The 19075-nt window shown below is 38.0% G+C and overlaps 1 protein-coding gene across 1 annotated transcript in view; it reads left to right on the top strand.

Moving 5' to 3' along the window:
• tmem68 (transmembrane protein 68) overlaps positions 1 to 19075 on the top strand; it is a 122330-nt gene that overhangs the window by 58641 nt on the left and 44614 nt on the right. Inside the window, exon 5 of the mRNA XM_028803539.2 lies at positions 14813 to 15006. Within this exon, the coding sequence (XP_028659372.1) occupies positions 14813 to 15006 (194 nt within the window). The remainder of the gene's footprint in view (positions 1 to 14812; positions 15007 to 19075) is intronic.

Here is a 19075-nt window from a genome sequence, read left to right as displayed (position 1 = left end):
TTATGGTAGACTTGGATATCGATACGCCTACCCCCTGGAGAGTGTTGTTCACTTGGTTGGCTGTTGTGAAGGGGTTTCTCTTCACTCTTTCAATGATTCTGCGATCATCCACCACTGTTGTCTTCTGTGGACGTCCAGGTCTTTTTGCGTTGCTGAGTTCACCAGTGCTTGCTTTCTTTCTCAGGGTGTACCAAACTGTGGATTTTGCCACTCGTAATATTGTAGCAATTTTTCGGATGGGTTTTTTCTGTTTTCGCAGCTTAAGGATGGCTTCTTTCACCTGCATGGAGAGCTCCTTTGACCGCACGTTGTCTGTTCATAGCAAAATCTTCCACATGCAAGCACCACACCTCAGATCAACTCCAGACCTTTTATCTGCTTAATTGATAATGACATAACAACGGACTTGCCCACACCTGCCCATGAAATACCCTTTGAGTCAATTGTCCAATTACTTTTGAGCCCCTGAAATGAAGGGATTGTGTTAAAAAATGCTTTAGTTGCCTCACATTTTTATGCAATCGTTTTGTTCATCCCACTGAATTAAATCTGAAAGTCTGCACTTCAACTGCATCTGAGTTGTTTAATTTGAAATTCATTGTGGTAATGTACAGAACCAAAATTAGAAAAAAGTTGTTTCTGTCCAAATATTTCTGGACCTTCACTGTATGGGCATCCCATTTGTGCAGTGACAGTATTGCTACCTCACAACAAGGGGACTGAATTTCACATTCTGGTTTCCTCTCACAGTCCAAAGACATGCAAGTTAGGTGGATTTACAATGGTAAATTGGTCTTAATGTGTTTGTGTATACGTTCAAGTGGTAGATTTGTGATGAACATTCAAGAAAGGTTCCTGGCTTGCTCCCAATTCATACTGGGACAGCCCCCAGGTTCCCTGCAACACTGCTGTGAATGAGCAAGTTTGGAAGATGGACAGATGAATGTAGAAAATTTAAGATGCCTTTAATATTTTAATTAAAAAATGTGATAATCCTGATTGAAAAAAAAAATGCATCACTCATCGTTGGAAACAAATACTCATTTCAAGAATAAACAAATAGGAATAAAGGAGGAAAAACAGTACAGCAAAAGTAACAAAAATGCTAACCAACATGAACATTACCAGGTGTCATTTTACAGTTTATAAATAACTTATCTGATCACCTGTTGCACTCACCACTACTTGGCGTCTCTAATTAATAGAGCCAGTGGACTTCTGAATCTGTAGTTATGGGATATTATCCTTTTTCTACACAAGGACCTGATACAGTTGGTGGCCATTGACAGGTCAGGCAGAAAACTAACATCTCCTGATGGACTGGCGCAATCCATGGCCTCCCTAAGGTGCTCTATGGGGTTAAGATCAAGAGAGAAGGTAGGCTAAGGCAGCACCTACACACAAGCATTCCTTAGAACTGCAGAGAGAACAGCAGCTGTATGTATCCTGGCATCGCCCTGCTGTAGGGTCAGACATCTAGGAGATTTGCGTAAAGGATCTGTGACAGGTTGCCTTGATCTAATGCCAGCAGTTTTGAGCCTGTTCCTCACTATCTTCTCACTTATCTAGATATTGTGTCTGCTGGTAGTTTTAGCAGCAGTACAAGTGGCAGATCTTAAATGACCTTTCACATGGACAGTCTGATCTGTTGGCCCTTCTTTGATGTGGTCATTAGAAGGCAACTAGATTGTGAACAATCTTTTGTCCTGTCAATCTAGTGAAACTTTGACTGCAATCCTAACACAGTGGAATGACTTAATTTGTATTGCCTGGAAACAATGGCATGTGGCATGTCTGCCTGAAACATGCCAATGACTCCTTCCCTTGCTTCTGTTGACATATAAGGCATAATGTCTGCATAATGCCTCACCGTGACTGTGACAGCCAAGTCAGAACTTTTCTTTCTTTTTAATTTTCTTGCTTTATAGTCATTCCAGTGCGTCTTTAGACCAAATTTCCACCTGGGGACAAATTAAGATCTATCTATCCATCCATCTGGCATTTTTCCACCTGGACCTTGTTAGGTGGAAGTGCATCTATTAAACTATTAATTTGTATGCCTCATATGTGAATGTTTACCATACATTTAACCCTTGCCTGATGAATATATTGATTTCAAAACTTTTCTGGAAAAAATGCTCACTGGTAACACTTGTTGTGTTATAGTTCCCTGCTAACCTTGTATGGTTAAGCCCTTAACTTTATATATTTCTAATATTTTGTACTTGTTTTCTCTGACATATCGACAGAGGACCTGAATTTTTTTGTTCTTTACCTCAGTTTGCAACTTCTTGGAGACCTCACAGTGGATGGGAAAAGACAGCAAGGTAGACCTATTCACTCACCTCGGGAATTTCTAGAATAGGTGGTAATAATCACAGATGTAATATTCACAGCATCTTCTAACTTTGCTTTCTAGTTTAAAACATGGGACAACTGTATATATTTCTTTCATTTGTGTTCCAAGGAGTGGTTTATAAAAAAACAAAAAAGTTGTTCACTTGATGAAGTGTGTATTGCCAATACAGTAATTTGTCTTGGATTAGATTTGACTAGATAGATTAGATAAACTTCATTAATCCGCTAGGGAAATTCAGATGCCTACATTAGCAGAAACATTAAAAACAAGGATACAGACTCACAGGACAGATAATTAATTGATAAGTAAATACAGTAAGTAAAAATAAACTTAACAAGGACATTGGGAGGAAACATTGAATTGCCTAATAGCAGTGGGCAGAAAAGATCCCTAGAGTTCCTTCTTTGCAGAGCATAGAGGGATGAGCCTGTGTCTAAAAGGGCTCCAAGAGAGTGCCTCCTGGAGGGGATGGAGGGGACTTTTCATGACGGCATCCAATTTTGCCATCATTCTCTTTTCCGCAACAGCTTCCAGTGTGTCCAGGGGTTTACCTTGTAAAAAAACAAGCTTTACTTATAATTTTGTTTAGGCATTGTGCATTTTTGAGCTCAGGTTGCTTCCCCACGAAACTGTTAACTGGTAGAACATTTCCAGCAGCTTGCTTCACACGTCAAAAGACCTGAGTCTCCTGAGCAGGTCCAGTCTGCTCTGGCCTTTCTTGTATAGCACCACTGTGTTGTCAGACCAGTCCAGTTTGTTGCTTATGTGAACCCCCAGGTACGTGCAGCTCTGCACCATTTTTATGTGCTCTCCCTGAATTGGTGACTGGTCTCGGACGCTTCTTGGCACATTGGAAGCCCACCACAAGCTCTTTTGTCATGCTGTTGTTTAATTGCAGGTTGTTGTCCCTGCACCACACGACAAAGATATGCTGGAGAAATATTTTAGTATTTAACTTTAAAAACAGTAATCTGGAATTGTTTTTACAAGTATGTGTTTGCAGAAAACAAATCTGTTTTCTAGAGATTACATATTTCATCGTAGACTTTTTTCCCTCTAAGGATCTTCTCTGTCCATATTTGAATACAGAACTGAAGTGGTTACGGACTGAAAGGTTATGCTAATGCCCTGCTTTGACTGTTTGAGAGCTATGGGTATAATCATTTGTTATATATATCTTATGTTTCTGTGTTCCTTTTATAACTACTCTGTGATATAATATTTACAATTATTTTTGGTGCTGATATATACAGTATAATATATGTGTGTGTGTTTGTTTATATGTAATTTTTGGTACATTTTACATAATTTTTCATTTGTTTCACCTGTTCAAATATAGTAAGTCTATTAATGTTTTAATATGTGATCTGCAGCAATTGCTTTTATACTTGTTGTACATTTACATTATATAGCATCAGAAAAAATACAAAAAGTACTTCAGGAGAAGATATATGTATATTATTTGCAATGATAGCTTAAGAATTTATTGTAGACTGTCTCAATCCCACTCATTATTTTGATGTCAAGAAATGAGGTACAAAAACATGGCAAATTTTTTAAAATATTACTTTAGTGTAACACAGAATAGTTTTTCTGTTTGTTTCAACTAAAAAAATAAATGGGTAAAGTGCCTCTGATGTATTTTCTAGGACACAGATAGAATCCCCACTTAGATGACAGGGTAAATTTTGAGTTGCTTCCCATGAATCCCAGCTTCCATACAATCCTTTTCAATTCTGTTTACTTAGGTTGAATGTTTTTGATTTACTAACCTTTAGTTAAAGTACTTCACCTGTGCACAATTTAAAATTTGGTTTAATTAAAATATGAAATGGGTATCAATACATTTTGTCAATGTTAAGTAAAAGTGCTTGATATTATTCTATAAAGCTAATAGTAGTCATCAGAATTATACAAATTTAAGTGTATACATTTTTTCATTTTATTGTTTATTATAATACATATCTGCCACTAGATAGATAGATAGATAGATAGATAGATAGATAGATAGATAGATAGATAGATAGATAGATAGATAGATAGATAGATAGATAGATAGATACTATGCTTAAGCAATAAACTTTATTGATTTATCTAGGGATCTTTTCCCTTCTATTGAACTGAATATTTTTAAATAATACTTTCAGTAAATGTTATGTTCAGAGTTCATTAGTTTAGTATGCATTTTTTTGTACAGAAAACATTTTTTGACACATAATGACCCTCATGAGTAAACAACAGAAAACAAACTTATCCCACAGTGTATTTTTGTCTGAGTCATCTCATCAGTGATTATTCAGATTTGGCAGGCTAGTCTTCAGGACTGCTTGCACAGAACATGGCTGTCTAGTTTAATTGTGTTACATTTTCTTGTCCCATTGAGTGAATTTAAACAGATTGATGCTGCTATCCAAAGACTGTTTAACAAAGTTTTCTTAGGTCACAGGTTCTTGCTTTTAAGTGGCCATCTGGTTCTCCTAGTCAGCAAGGAGCATAAGATTATAGCCAGCAGATGGCATCTTCACAGCAGTATTGGTAGTAATATATGACGTGTGTTTACAGAATATTCACACATTACTGAAAGACTGAGAGAGTAACCGTATATATGTAATGATATTGTGGTTATACTGAAATCACCCTTGGGCTACTTAATTAATTAATTAATTAATTAATTATATGGACTGAAGTTCTAAAAAAATGACTTTGTTTGGTTATTGTGTCATTTTTAATTCCGACTAATTTAATATATAAAGCACAGTCGATGTATGTATGTATGTTTGTTTGTCCTCCATACAAATCTGCACCGGGCATCTGATCGCCACCAAACTGGGCATGGGGCTGCTTTGTGACCAGGAGGAGGTCATGGGGTATGTTTGGTTTGGAAAAATGTCCTTGGTGAAGCGCAGGACACCTTTTGACTGACGCAATGTTCGCCATACATCCCCGTACTTATCATCGACAAGATGGCCTCACGTTGCAACAGACGTTAACGACGGCGCCATCTAGCGGCATGTTTGGTCTCTGTGCATCCCTCTTTACCAATGTTTCTCAAGTATGAGAAAGCCGACTGACTGCTTTCATCGCGTGAAGGGGAACTGCCGTATGGATGTAAAACGAGAACGACCCAGTGCGCGTGACTGGCTTTCCGTATTTGTGGTGCTATTTTCTCGCTTTCCAACTCACAGTAAGATTTCAGTCTTGGTCTTTCTGACTGATTGGTGCTATTTGTTCGCTTTCCGACGTATTGTAAATAATGTACATTCATCTCACTCTGGTGCTTATTCCGTATGTAATACCATGTGACACATTATAATTGTCCTGCAGGGAGACGAGGCGTGATCTTCTCAGAAGACAATTTGACATCCCGCGAGATACATTTTAACGTCACGCAAGACAAGGCAGTGAGACAGAAGGACAGCTGCTGTACAGGCTTTTAAACAGCAGAAGCAAGCAGAACAGGCATCTTGGCAGAAGCAGCGCAAAGCCAGTAGCTGATCTGTCCACATCTGCTTAGTATGTGTTCAGCTCCCCCCCTTCACAATGCGAGCAGGAGAGGCGCAAAGTGGCAGGAGCGTAGCGCACCTACGGGGTGGTTGAGTGAAGCAATCGAGACCAGATCATCTCAGAGAGTCATTTTGACGACACGCAAGACTAGACATAACAACCTTAGGAAGCAAAACCCGTGAGATGGTGACTTTTGCACATCACACCCTACTTACAAACAATTTAAAACAAGTTCACTGACATCTAACCTCACAGTTGTTGGAATGCTTTTGGCAGACAAACTTCAGGTGCTCCAAACTCTTAAAACAACGACAAGCAGAACACGCAGCTTGCCAGCAGTAGCTGCAGCAAGCGAGCAGATGATCTGAGCACCTCTCCTTAGCGAGCGTTCAGCCTTCACACACACCCAATCCTCCTCCTCCTTCAGAACGCTAGCAGCAGACACGCAAAGTGGCAAAAGGACAGCTGCTGTACTGGCTTTTAAATGATTGACGCAAAGTGCGACAAGCAGAACACAAAGCTGGCCAGCAGCAGCAAGACATCAACTAAACCGATTGCATCTCTTTAGTGTGCGTTCAGACTCCCCCCTTCACAACGCGAGCAGCGTTATAAATCCCGCGAGCAAGAGATTTAACCATGCCTGGGGCAGGAAATAAAGGACAAATATTGTTTTTACAAAGGTTTTAAAGTAAAAATGAAAATAATGCATATGTAACAATTCCCATGAAAATAACAATCTCTTTAAATTGTTTATCCAGTAAACCAAACCCAGGGGTGGGTGAGAAAAGTGAACAGGGGGCGGAGCCCCCTAGTAATAATAATAATAATAAACCCGCAGTGTAGCGGGGGCGCGATAGCTGAACCGCGATATAGCGGGGGATCACTGTATTTAATTTAATTTAGTTATCTGTATATGTATCTATGTATATGTTTCATGGTAGTTAATATTTTACTGTCTCTGCTTTATATTTACTAATCTATGCATTTTTTAAGCGTATTCATTGAGATGATAATTGTGTTTTTGATTTTTTTTTAACATCTTAGAATAATTCCACTGTATGAACAGTAGGGTTGTGCGATATAGGCAAGAAATTATATCCTGATATTTTCTGGGACTATAACGATAATTGGATGATATTTTGCATCCTTTACAAACATGTCTCTACATTATAAAGAAAAATCTTGGGAAGGTTGAAAGGAGATGAGACGTGATATTCTCAGAGAGACACTTTCACGTCCCGCAACACGAGTCTTTGTGCCAAGAGATTTAACCAAATTAATTAAACAAAAAGTAGATGACAAAGTAGAACATCGTAAAGAATTAAAAAAACGTTGGCGCGGTACACATGCAGAGGAGGTTAGAGATAATGGAAGTACAAAAATTCGAAAGTCTCAAAAAAGGATAGATTGCATTAGCGCAAACAAACGGGAATCATTACTCTGTGAAATAATGGAACAGTGAAAAGGGATTAAATATATTGTTCAGATTTAAACTTTAAGTCGGGTACTTGTAGATCGTCTAATTCATGTTGCCATCAGGGAAAAAAAAGTAGTGTTTCTTCCCAATGAAGAGGCGTATCCGTGAAAATTAAAAGATTTGTTGTTTGGTGAAAGTGAAATCCCGTGAGAGAAATCATTTCTCATTTGTGTGAATGCTATTGTCAGACACATTTCTTGTAGAGAGAAAGAAACTATATTCACTCACGGGCAGTTATACGTTGCGTTGTCACGATGTAATTCCAAACATGAAATCAAAATTCAATGCAATATTGATGAAAAGGTAAAAGTGAAAAGAGATTGAATATATGGACATAAGTGATATGACAGAAGTATGCCGCGCGAAATGCAGATCGCACGGCGGCGGCGGCGGCAGCAGCAGCAGCAATCCAGCAGCTGATCAAGCAAAGAGGAGGTAAAAAAAACTATTTGTTTCTCGTTGTATCACCATTTAAGGCCAGGTTTATACTTCATGTGATGCATGCTCCAGCGGACGCTCCTGCTACGCAAGCGTTTTACTGTTAATAGCCGACGCCTGCCATAGCATACGGCGGTGTAAGAATAGGAATGGAAAACGGTGAGAAAGGAATAAGAAGAAATTAATACTTCTTGAAAGACGCAGTGTGCATGTAGAATTTTTGGCCAAGCAGGATTACATGTGGAAGTGATAAATAAATCAGGCTTTCCGAATTTACGTACTATGGCCATGGCATCCTGATAGTTTTGTTGCATGTATTTTGGACTTCCTGGAAATGTGGACGGTAATATGATCATTTTGCCTACACGAACGTTGTTATTTTCAGCGTTTGCTTGCAGTGCGTCTGATAGTTCGACTTGCAGATCTTGTTGATAATCTGAGATAGTTGAGACACGCGCCCTCTGTTTTAACATACGTATCTACGACGTATTGTTGGAATAGTTTGCCGCTGGAGTGCAAGATACTAAATGTATTCCTCATTGCTAATCTGTATGCATAAAATTGGCATTGAGTAAGCCATATTCGCTTAGCAGTTCTTTTATCGGGAACATGTTGTAAATCTTTGTGCCAGCCAATGTCTCTGTAAGGGAATAAAAGTGGGTAAACCATAGGATCGCAATTCATATTGAGCGTGGAAATCTGTTTACAGGAGTTGCCTATGGGATAGATGCAAATGTCCCTTTTGGCAGGCGTTTCGCCATCTTCTCCGATGAAAATCGCTGCAACATCGGTGTGACATGTTGGGGCATTGTATCGTCGTAAATCCTGCCTAGGGGTTTCCTTGAAAACCATTCGTACAGATGCTGTTGGATTGGACTGAGCGATTTCATGCATCTGTTTGTATGATTTAGCGAAGGGGTTGATGGTTCTGAGCATGGAATCTAGCTGGAGAAGTACATTTTCGCTGTATGCAGAATTTGCTTTATTTTGTAAGTGTACTTTAGTAGCTTGCGCTGTGTCAAAAACATACAACCGCCCATATCCTGGAGAGGAAGAAGTGTTAGCGTATAGTGGAGAGATTTGGTGATAAATTTGCCCATGTATTTTAAAACAGTATGGTCCGTGGCCAGGAGGTTGAGTTATCTGTGCACCCATGGAAGCAAACGCCAGAGAAGGGTTGTATTCTCGAATGTGTTCACGATAATTTTTAGCTTCTGATGTTTGCTGTGTAAGACGCTGTTGTAAAGACACAGGTGGGTCCCGCAAGTGAGGTAAAGCTAGTTTACCGTTGTGGCAGTGCCTCGAGTACTTGTTGGATGTATTACGCTCAGCAGGTCAGTATAGTGCATGACATGGAAGACGACGAATAGGAATCGAGAAATGCCGTATCGGCTGCATGTGGGTGGGACCGGTTTTGAAGTGGAAACAGAACGAACCAGAAGAGAAATATATATATATATGAGATACTTGCGCGCGTACTTTGCGTAAATCTGGAGGAATCCAGCAGGTGGCAGTGCGAGATATTGTCACAGTGAGAACAGGTTCGGCTTCTCTGTGTTGTGAATTGCCTGGAACACCCATTAAATTCCGATGACACTTTACCACAATATCTCTGAAAAGGATGTTTAATGATTAAATCCATCAATCCAGGGATGTGTCCATTCCAGCAAGCATTGGGCATGAGGCAGAAACAATCCCTGGATGTGGCCTCAGCTCATCACAAGGTGAATACAAGCACACACATACACTGGAGTCATTTTAGCGGCACCAAGTCTGCATATCTTTGGAAGGATACCGGAGCACACTGTGGAAACCCAGCAGGAAAACATGTAAACTCCAGCCAGGGAATACCAGTGACGTGACTCTGTGAGGAAGCAGTACTAACGCTCCGTGTGTAATTATTAACAGTATTCATTATTTAAACAAACTTAATGATTTTTCTGTAAAATGTAACATAAATACTTTAATGCATTTCATTATGAAATTGAAATCAAGTATAAATCTAAGGATTCTAAATGTGCAGAGAGTTGGAATATCATACATTTAATGTGTTCTGTGTGGTGATCTATTGCTGTTTGCTGCTGCTGTTGGGTCAGGAGGAAGCACTAGAAAAAAAGACAGCACAAAAGATGGTATGTGAGACTTTTAAAATGTATCGTGTCATTACGTTCAGGAATATGCGATGCTTGAATATAAAAGCACCATGAATGCATCTGTATGTCGGTATTTTGCTTCACCACATCGAACCATTCATCAAACATCAAAGCACGCACGTCGATCCTGTAGGATCCGCATAGAGGCTTTCTGTCACATGAAGATTGTAAACAGAGACTCTGACGTCATATTCCAACTTTTAGCAAACTATGCCCCCCGACTTTTTGCTGGTACTGCAACTCGTGCACGCGTCGCGTTAACTTCTGAGGACCTGCTCAGAGGATGCATCAAATGAACACTGGGAACGCATGTCAGCCATGATGCGTACGCATCCGCGTTCTGAGGGTGAAGTATAAAAGAGCCCTAAGAGTGGGTTTTGGAGGAGCGACTGCGTCTCCTTGGGATGTGTTGAGCCCCCCTCTTCACAATGCGAGTGACAGAGATGCAAAGTGACTGGCGCGTAGCTCAGGCTTTGGTTGGCGAGCGAAGTGAGCATGGGACGAAGCCCCCTAGTTTAATAAAGTCTCATTGATCTCGCTTTGTTTTCTTAATAGGATATTAATTGTAGCTTACTAATGAGATTAATGGAAACAACAGTTAAGGAAAAACAGGCCATATTTATTTACTTAAAACTGAACCAAATTAACACAAAAACATTAAAATCACCAGTTAAGTATTACTGAGATCAAACAGTGAAATTGTGACTCAACTATTTTAAAGTGACCTACAGGATTTGCACAAAAGACCCACAAAACTATCATAATGAGAGCATTTTAAACAGACACTTACCTTTAATGCAAACAAGATATGAATCCAAAGGGAATAAAATACTAATCATAATTGAACTATAGGGCATAAATATTACAGTCTGGATAAACATAAATTGCTCTGCTGTAAGGTGAATCATGCAGCATATAAGCAAAAACAAAAATCTGTTATACTGTACTACACTGTAAAAATCCAAAGTTCTGTCAAATACTGCACAGAAAAAAAACTATAGCATTTGCAAACAAGTTCCATCATATATTGAACAAAAACACAAAAAAACCCAAACCTATAACGTTAAAAAAAAAAAAGTTCTGTCCTATATTGCACAAAGATATCAGAAAAAAAATAAAACAATTTTAAAATTCTATTGAGGAAACCAAGTTATGTGACAGAAACACCAGTCTTTCCTCAGCATCAGGCTTCATGGCAGCACGGTTACCTGTTACAACATTTCCTCTGGTACTGAGAACCCTCTTAGAAAGGCTGCTGGAGGCAGGGGTGCACAAGTACTTTTTTACAAGTTTCTCCAGTTTGGGGAAATGTACTTCTTGTGTTTTCCACCACTCAAGTGGATTTACATCACTGTCCACCTCAGGTATCGTCAAGTAGCTCTTGATCTCTTTTTCAATGGCAGTGTACAGAGACACGCTTTCTCTGAATTCCTGTGTTTTTTTGAAATACCTGCTAAAAGACTTTTTTTTTCTTTTTTGCTCCCTCCCTTGTGATCACCTGTTCCAACTTCTGCAACCATATGGTGAGGAGGCGGGGATCTGTGCAAGTGTTTTAAAAAGGCAAAGAAAAAAAAAATATGTTTTGGAATCAAGGACCCCCAACCAAGACGGCCTGTGAAATTAAACACACCCAATAGGCATATGTTTTTTTTTCTGATATTTATGGGGCTCCGTACTAGATCAATTTCACTTAAATTACATTTTATAGAGGAACAACAGTTTTTGTCAGGCCAGCTCAGCATGCCTTGACTCATTCATCTCAATCTCAGTTTATTACCTGCAGTGGTTTTGACTATGTTCAGTTACATTTGTCTTACAATTACAGGGAAAAAAAGGCAATTGATCTTGAAACAAAAATGAAGGTGATCAAGTAGTATGAGGGAGGAAAGAAAGCGAATGCGATTTGCATGTGAAGTTAAGTTATCCCATTGTAACTGGTGTTTACTGCGCACGCTCTACTAGTGTGCTCTGGCTTTGAATTTGGTTAAACAACAAAGCTTCTGTGTTGTGACTCATGATGTGCTGCTTTCTGTGAACCGCCACAAAAGGGTAATGATACCACACTGAATTCCTTTATCTGTTAAAGTTTTATTATTAACAGGCTAAAATGTTAAAACAGAAAACATTTGCGTGCGCAAACACTGTTGGTACAATTCCTCCTCTCACAGTGATGATGTAACATAACACAGACAAAGAGGTGTGCTTTTGATTGTTTTTTGTAAAGTGTGTGACATGCTTGATAGTTTAAGCTTGCACATTATTAAAACAACAATTAAGATATCGTAGATATTGCACACTCCTAATGTACAGTTAATACATCAACAAACCCATGAGTAGTTACATATGTATAGCAAACAGCATTCCTAATAGTTAATGTATTCTTACTTTTAATAGGGAGTTAATACACAAGTATTGTTGATAAATGGTATAGCGTATATGCAAAAAAATATCAAGATATAAAAGTTAGCATTCTGTTCTCCTCCGTCATATTCTAGTGTTGATCTACAAAATTCGCCAAAGTGTTTTTCACAGTGAATTTGTTAGGTTTGTTGGTAAACTTCTTTGGCAAATTTTTCCCTGAAAATTTGCTTTGTGGCTGGCTTAGGTAAACTTTTTTTTCTCCCTTTGCCCTATGATGCTTTTCAAGGCCAGTGTGACATAACAGAGCCGTAGCAACCAATATTGGATGCACTACTTCCATTCCGTCTTTACCAGCCTGCTTATTGAGGCTTTCCACTCCCCTCACTAACACCACTCTACATGTACTTCAGAGAGCTGTTAGTAGCAGCCACCTCAACAAAAGCATGATACTATCTAAATGATGAATATGTGGAGAAACTTTTTCCAGCCTCAGTGACCCAGTCAGACAAAGGGAGGCAAGAGCAGCATTGAACACCAGCAACTGGACTGCATGGAGTTTGGGGTCACAAGGCTTGATTTTGGCCACAAGCTCACTCATTATGTGCTGGAAGTACTGTGTTGCCTGGCTTCTAGCTGCCATTCAGTGCTACAGGTAGAGAATTAAGGTTAGGGTTAGGAGTCCTGAATTAGCACAGATTTCTATCCCTCTAATGTTAATTCCAGGGTCAGTTGCCCGTCCCTCTCTATTGCTTTCCCTCTGGTTTGATATAACTGTTATGTGCAGTGGGCTTGTAGGGGGCACGGCTCATTAAATTCATGCTTCCTGCTCCTAGTATTTGCAATAAATTTTACTGTTCTGATATTACATTCTGTCACTGTTATCACAGATATATCTGCGGTGGCCAATCTTTATTGAATTCATGATTTCTGTTCCTGTTGCCACTGTCTGCAAGAATTTTAATTCTATTAATTTTATCTCAGGGAAGCATGGTGGCATAGTGGTTAGCACTGTTTCATCACACCTCATGCAAAATTTTTAGCTACAACCAGCAGTCCAGTATAGTTGACAGACACTTGCCTAGCCCCTCAGGGACACTTAAAATACCACTGCACCATTATAGTCCACTCAAAACTAGTTCAGTTTCTCCTTCCCCTCAATGCATTTTGCCAAGTTTGGGGAAATTACCAAAACTTTACGTGATTTTTGCCAAAATCGAGGTGAAAAGGTCAGTGGATTTTTCTCATCTAAAAGTTAAAGTATACTGTATATGTGTAATGCAAAAATAACAATTTCATTCCATAACCTCTAATACTTTTGAAAGGTATTGAAATAGCCACGTTTTTTTAGCAAAACAATGAATGAAATTGCTTAATACATGTGTTTGCTACTAGAAAAAGTAGTTAATTGGTGTGTTCTGGATTTTTCAACCAACACTTTTCCTTGACGTAGCTCTGTGTATGTGCATTTCCTGAATCTGCTGTATTTACTACAAGGTAGTGGAGTGAAAATGAGAGATACAGTAATCCCTCGCTATATCGCGCTTCGCCTTTCGCGGCTTCACTCTATCGCGGATTTTATATGTAAGCATATTTAAATATATATCGCGGATTTTTTGCTGGTTCGCGGATTTCTGCTGACAATGGGTCTTTTAATTTCTGGTACATGCTTCCTCAGTTGGTTTGCCCTGTTGATTTCATACAAGGGATGCTATTGGCAGATGGCTGAGAAGCTACCCAACTTACTTTTCTCTCTTTCTTGCGCTGACTTTCTCTGATCCTGACGTAGGGGGATTGAGCAGGGGGGCTGTTCGCACACCTAGACGATACGGACGCTTGTCTAAAAATGCTGAAAGATTATCTTCACGTTGCTACCTTCTGTGCAGCTGCTTCGTGAAGCGACATGCTGCACGGTGCTTCGCATACTTAAAAGCTCGAAGGGCACGTATTGATTTTTGATTGTTTGTTTTTCTCTGTCTCTGTCTCTCTCTCTCTGCTCCTGACGGAGGAGGTGTGAGCTGCTGCCTTCATTGTAACTGCTTTGTGCCGCAGTGCTTCGCATACTTAAAAGCCAAACAGCCCTATTGATTTGTTTGCTTTCCTCTCTCTTTCTAACAGTTTCTGCTCCTGACGCGCACTCCTTTGAAGAGGAAGATATGTTTGAATTCTTTTAATTGTGAGACGGAACTGTCATCTCTGTCTTGTCATGGAGCACAGTTTAAACTTTTGAAAAAGAGACAAATGTTTGTTTGCAGTATTTGAATAACGTTCCTGTCTCTCTACAACCTCCTGTGTTTCTGTGCAAATCTGTGACCCAAGCATGACAATATAAAAATAACCATATAAACATATGGTTTCTACTTCGCGGATTTTCACCTTTCGCGGGGGTTCTGGAACGCAACCCCCACGATGGAGGAGGGATTACTGTATACTAGTATGCTGGCTTCTAGTAACTGTTACAGTTCTGCACTTATTAGTCAGGAAATTTGATTTTGTTCTGTAATTATGTTCTATTTCTCATAGGTTTCAAGTTGCTCCTTGAAGTATTCAGTGTAATGCATGGACCACAGGAGGAGTGTGCCCGTGCCTTGAAGAATGGCCATCTTTTAGCAATTTCTCCAGGTGGTGTTCGGGAAGCATTGTTCAGTGATGAAACCTATACACTTATATGGGGAAATCGTAAAGGATTTGCCCAAGTAGCTATTGATGCCAAAGTGGTAAGTATAAGCCTAAATCCAATTTTTTATATTTTTAAATACATTTTTTGTGGTAGAAAATATGTTATAGCTGCTGTGGATTTATTGACTGAAACAAAGTTTACCGGGCATTTGTCTAATTCCTGATGTCATTCTGTAGTCAGTATGGGGTTGGGGCTAAGGAACTTGGACTTTTAACTAAAAGGTTGCTGCTTTAGTTTCTGCCTCACTGTACAAGTCACTTAACCTACATCTACTCCAAATGTAAATAAAATCTGTCAACAGCTGGGAAGTATTCTAACTTATAAAATGCCTTGGATAAACATATTGGCTAACTATACAGTCTTCTTTTTTCTAATGTAAATTTTAAATGTTATATGTAAAAATAGTTCATGATATATCCACTGGTTACTGGTCACCAGAAAATGCAATTATTAGCATTACATGTTTGCAGCATGCTGTGCGTTTTATATTGTTTTATGTACAGAATGTCTGACAGATTTTTAAATGTAAAAAATTGTAAAAATTATAATTTTTTTTATTAACTCCTTGGCTTGTAATAAAAATTGATATTTTTTGAAAAACAACATGAGCCTATATTTGTTACTTTCATTACTGCCTTTTCACCACAGCAATAAATATTTGTGTGCTACCTTAGTATTAGTTTACATGTATGGCAGCTGGGCACAGTCAATTTGTGATGATAACAAACTTCGTAAGAGTGTTTAAAAAAAAATTTGTTAAGACTAAAAAGGATGGAGTAACTAAAGGGTAAATAAATAAAGGCAATTGTTATAAGTGGAATGTGCACAGATTACGGTATACAAAGCAAAGGCAAGGACATAGCTTCTTAATGCCTCTCTCTTTTTGTGTAGTCTTCAGGCCTCTCCACTGCAGTGTAAACATATTATTATTTTATTTTGAATTAAGTCAGTTACTGTCAGGAGTAGAATAAATTAGTGCAGTGGTTTTTCATTGCAAAATCTTTTAAACTTGGATGGATGGATAGATAAATATGGCTTGGCATATTGCACTTCTTGCCTGGAAATTTTTTGAGTGACTGTTTGCTGGTAGTTGTTAGTTTTTGGCTTAAACTTGGTCTCTTTTAACAGTGAAATGCTAACAGGTTAGCCACAGATACTCAGAAGTCAGTATCTTTAAGTGATCAAGCAGTTCCACCACAGTAATTACAGAACCTCTGGCCATTTCTCTTTTTATATGGCTGCTATCATGGCTTCACAGTTACTGATCCTGTCACAGCCAAATTTGAAGTCTTAAGGTCTATTTTAATCATTTAAAACTGATGATGAGTCTGTTAATGTCTGTGTGCCTACACATCTTTCTGTCTGCTTTTTTTTTTTTTATAAACACATGGCAAAACAAAAACCCAGACAAATTACTTAACATGAAAAGTTAATTGTCTTCTAAAGCTTCAGCAGTACTAGGGTGTTGTACCGTGTTAGCCATTATGAATGTAGTGAAAAGTCAAGAAAAATTACACCTTTTATTGGGTAACTGAAAAGATTACAATATGTAAGCTTTGGAGACAACTCAGGCCTCTTTTTCAGGCATCATACATCTTCTCACTACAAAGCTTCAGCAATAAATATAAAAAGCTGTCACATTTTTCCCTTACAAAAATGTGTCTCCTCCTCAATATTCTGTGTCTTTTCAGATAGTAAACATTCACTTTGGAACCTAAATTAAAATATCATTTTTTCTTTGTGTCTCATCTAACATTTAAACTTGTGTAAGCAAGGCTATGTTATAAAAAATGAAGGCTAATCAATGTACACCTATTCATTTAATGTACTTTTAACTAGTATGGCAATTAGAAATAACCCTTCATTAAAAAAAAAACGTTTTGTTTTGACCGGTTGTTATTCCAGGCATTCAGTAAACAAAGGTTTACTGAAATGATGTAGAAAAACAGTATTTAAAACACTGAAATTTATTCAAGGGTTTAGGATGATTGTATATTATATGGATTTAAGTATGTGTATAATTTAAATACATGCCTGAAGTTTATTTTTACAGTAATTAAATAGACCAGGGGAATCAGTCTGACCTCACATCATTTAATTTTTTTAAATAGGCTTGCATAACTATTTTTTTGTACTTTAGTCGCTATATTTGGTTTATTGGAACAGAACATTACAGTAAATGGCAACCATAAGAAAATGTATCTTTTACTGTGACATTATGGATGACACAAACAGTGAGAAGGGCAGCATAGAAATAAAGCATCAGTGTGCTAAATGTTTTGAGTTATGTGATGATATGTCCAGTTCATTAAAAGGCTATAGATTTTATTCAGTCCTCACTCTGCTTATAATATTTGCATAAACTGTATCTTTAGATTATAAATAACACAGATTTAATGCACTATTCATATTGACAGTAACTTGAATTATTAGAAAGGGTTAAAATTGTAAATGTGGAGTATTTTTGTACCTCCAGTTATAGTTCATTGGAAAGTAAAAATATATTTGTTGTTTCCCTTAGCAAGTATATTATCATTTTATTTAAGATGCTCCACTTGCTATAGTTCATTACATAGACATTTTAAATAGTATGTTGTGTGTGTTTTTGAGAAAAAAATTCAAAGGAAATTATTTCAAAGGACATAAACTGAATTGAATTGATTTTACCATTTATCATTTTACCATTTACCAAAGTTTACCATTCTGAAAGAGAAATTAGATTTATCAGCAAGTTTTTACAGCGAGATCAAGACCTCACATAAAAAAACGGAAAACAAGAACAAACATAAACTTTGTACAAATAAGTAAAATATAGAAGTGGACATAATACATATGGAACAACATCGGATCATACAAGTTGCATATGCAAATTATTCCAACATTGAGACTCAACTAAGGATTGACAAGAATGATAATTGTGGAAATTTATTAAAGCAATTCCTCAACTTTAGAAGATTATCACTGGCAATCGGAAGGTTGCCGTTTCGAATCCCATAAATGCCAAAAGGGACTCTGCTCTGTTGGGCCCTTAAGCAAGGCCCTTAACCTGCAATTGCTGGGCGCTTTGAGTAGTGAGAAAAGCGCTATATAAATGCAAAGAATTCACTGGTATACAGTGATTTTGGTGCCAACGATGTCTGAACGGTTTTATATTAAGTTTATGGTGCTGATTAAGAATATGACTTTGGTTTGCCAGATTGGCTCTAGTTTCTGAGATATTTAATAGTTAATTAATTAATTAACTAACGCAACACGTTTGAAAAGCATTCAGAATTGCAAGAGTATTTTTATTTTAGTTACAACTAGTAAGTAAAGAGTCTAACATCATACAAAAAATAAATTAAAACTATCTAACAGTGACAGGAAAAATTATATATGATTTGATTAATTAATACAATATTAATTAGTTATTAATTGTTATTAATGTCAATGCTTCAAAAAACTCTGTTTATGCGATTTCCTTTTATGTGTGTCATCAGGACAATCACGTTGGAGACTCCAACAGTAGTCTGCCATCATGTGTATGTCCCATCTGCCTTGATATTTCTCCTCCATCACCTTCATATCCTGGTGAAACCTCTCACCTTGTTCCTCGCTGAAGTCTCCAAGGTTATCTGGATATCTTTTTGAAATGGCTATGAAAATAGTGCATCTTTATGCTCATATTAACTCCCAAATTTCTGAAATTAGCAAGCATATCTTGCACCAATTCTGCATAATTGTCTGATCTGTGATTACCCAAGTAGTTCTTCACAATAGGGACAAAACTCTTCCAGGCCGAAGCCTCAGTGTCATTCATGCATTTGGTAAAATTGGAATCGTTCATGAGTTTACGAATCTGAGGACCATCAAAGATTCCAGCTTTTAGTTTTTCCATGCTCAGTCCAGGGAATGAACTACCAATGTACTTGAAGCAATTACCTTTTTTGTCCAAAGCACTAACAAATTGCTTCATCAATCCTAGCTTAATATGAAGCGGTGGGAGAATGATTTTGTTCTTGTCCACCAGCGGCTTGTTGATGATATTCGCAGCGCCAACAATCATTTCTTCCCTTGTAGGCCATGACACTTTTGTCCAATGATCTTGCTTTGCCCTGCTATCCCAG

Source organism: Erpetoichthys calabaricus, chromosome 6, assembly GCF_900747795.2.
Source record: "Erpetoichthys calabaricus chromosome 6, fErpCal1.3, whole genome shotgun sequence".
Classification (NCBI taxonomy): domain Eukaryota; kingdom Metazoa; phylum Chordata; class Cladistia; order Polypteriformes; family Polypteridae; genus Erpetoichthys; species Erpetoichthys calabaricus.
Note: the sequence above shows the minus strand (reverse complement) of the source record. Positions and strands in the feature narration are given on the sequence as shown.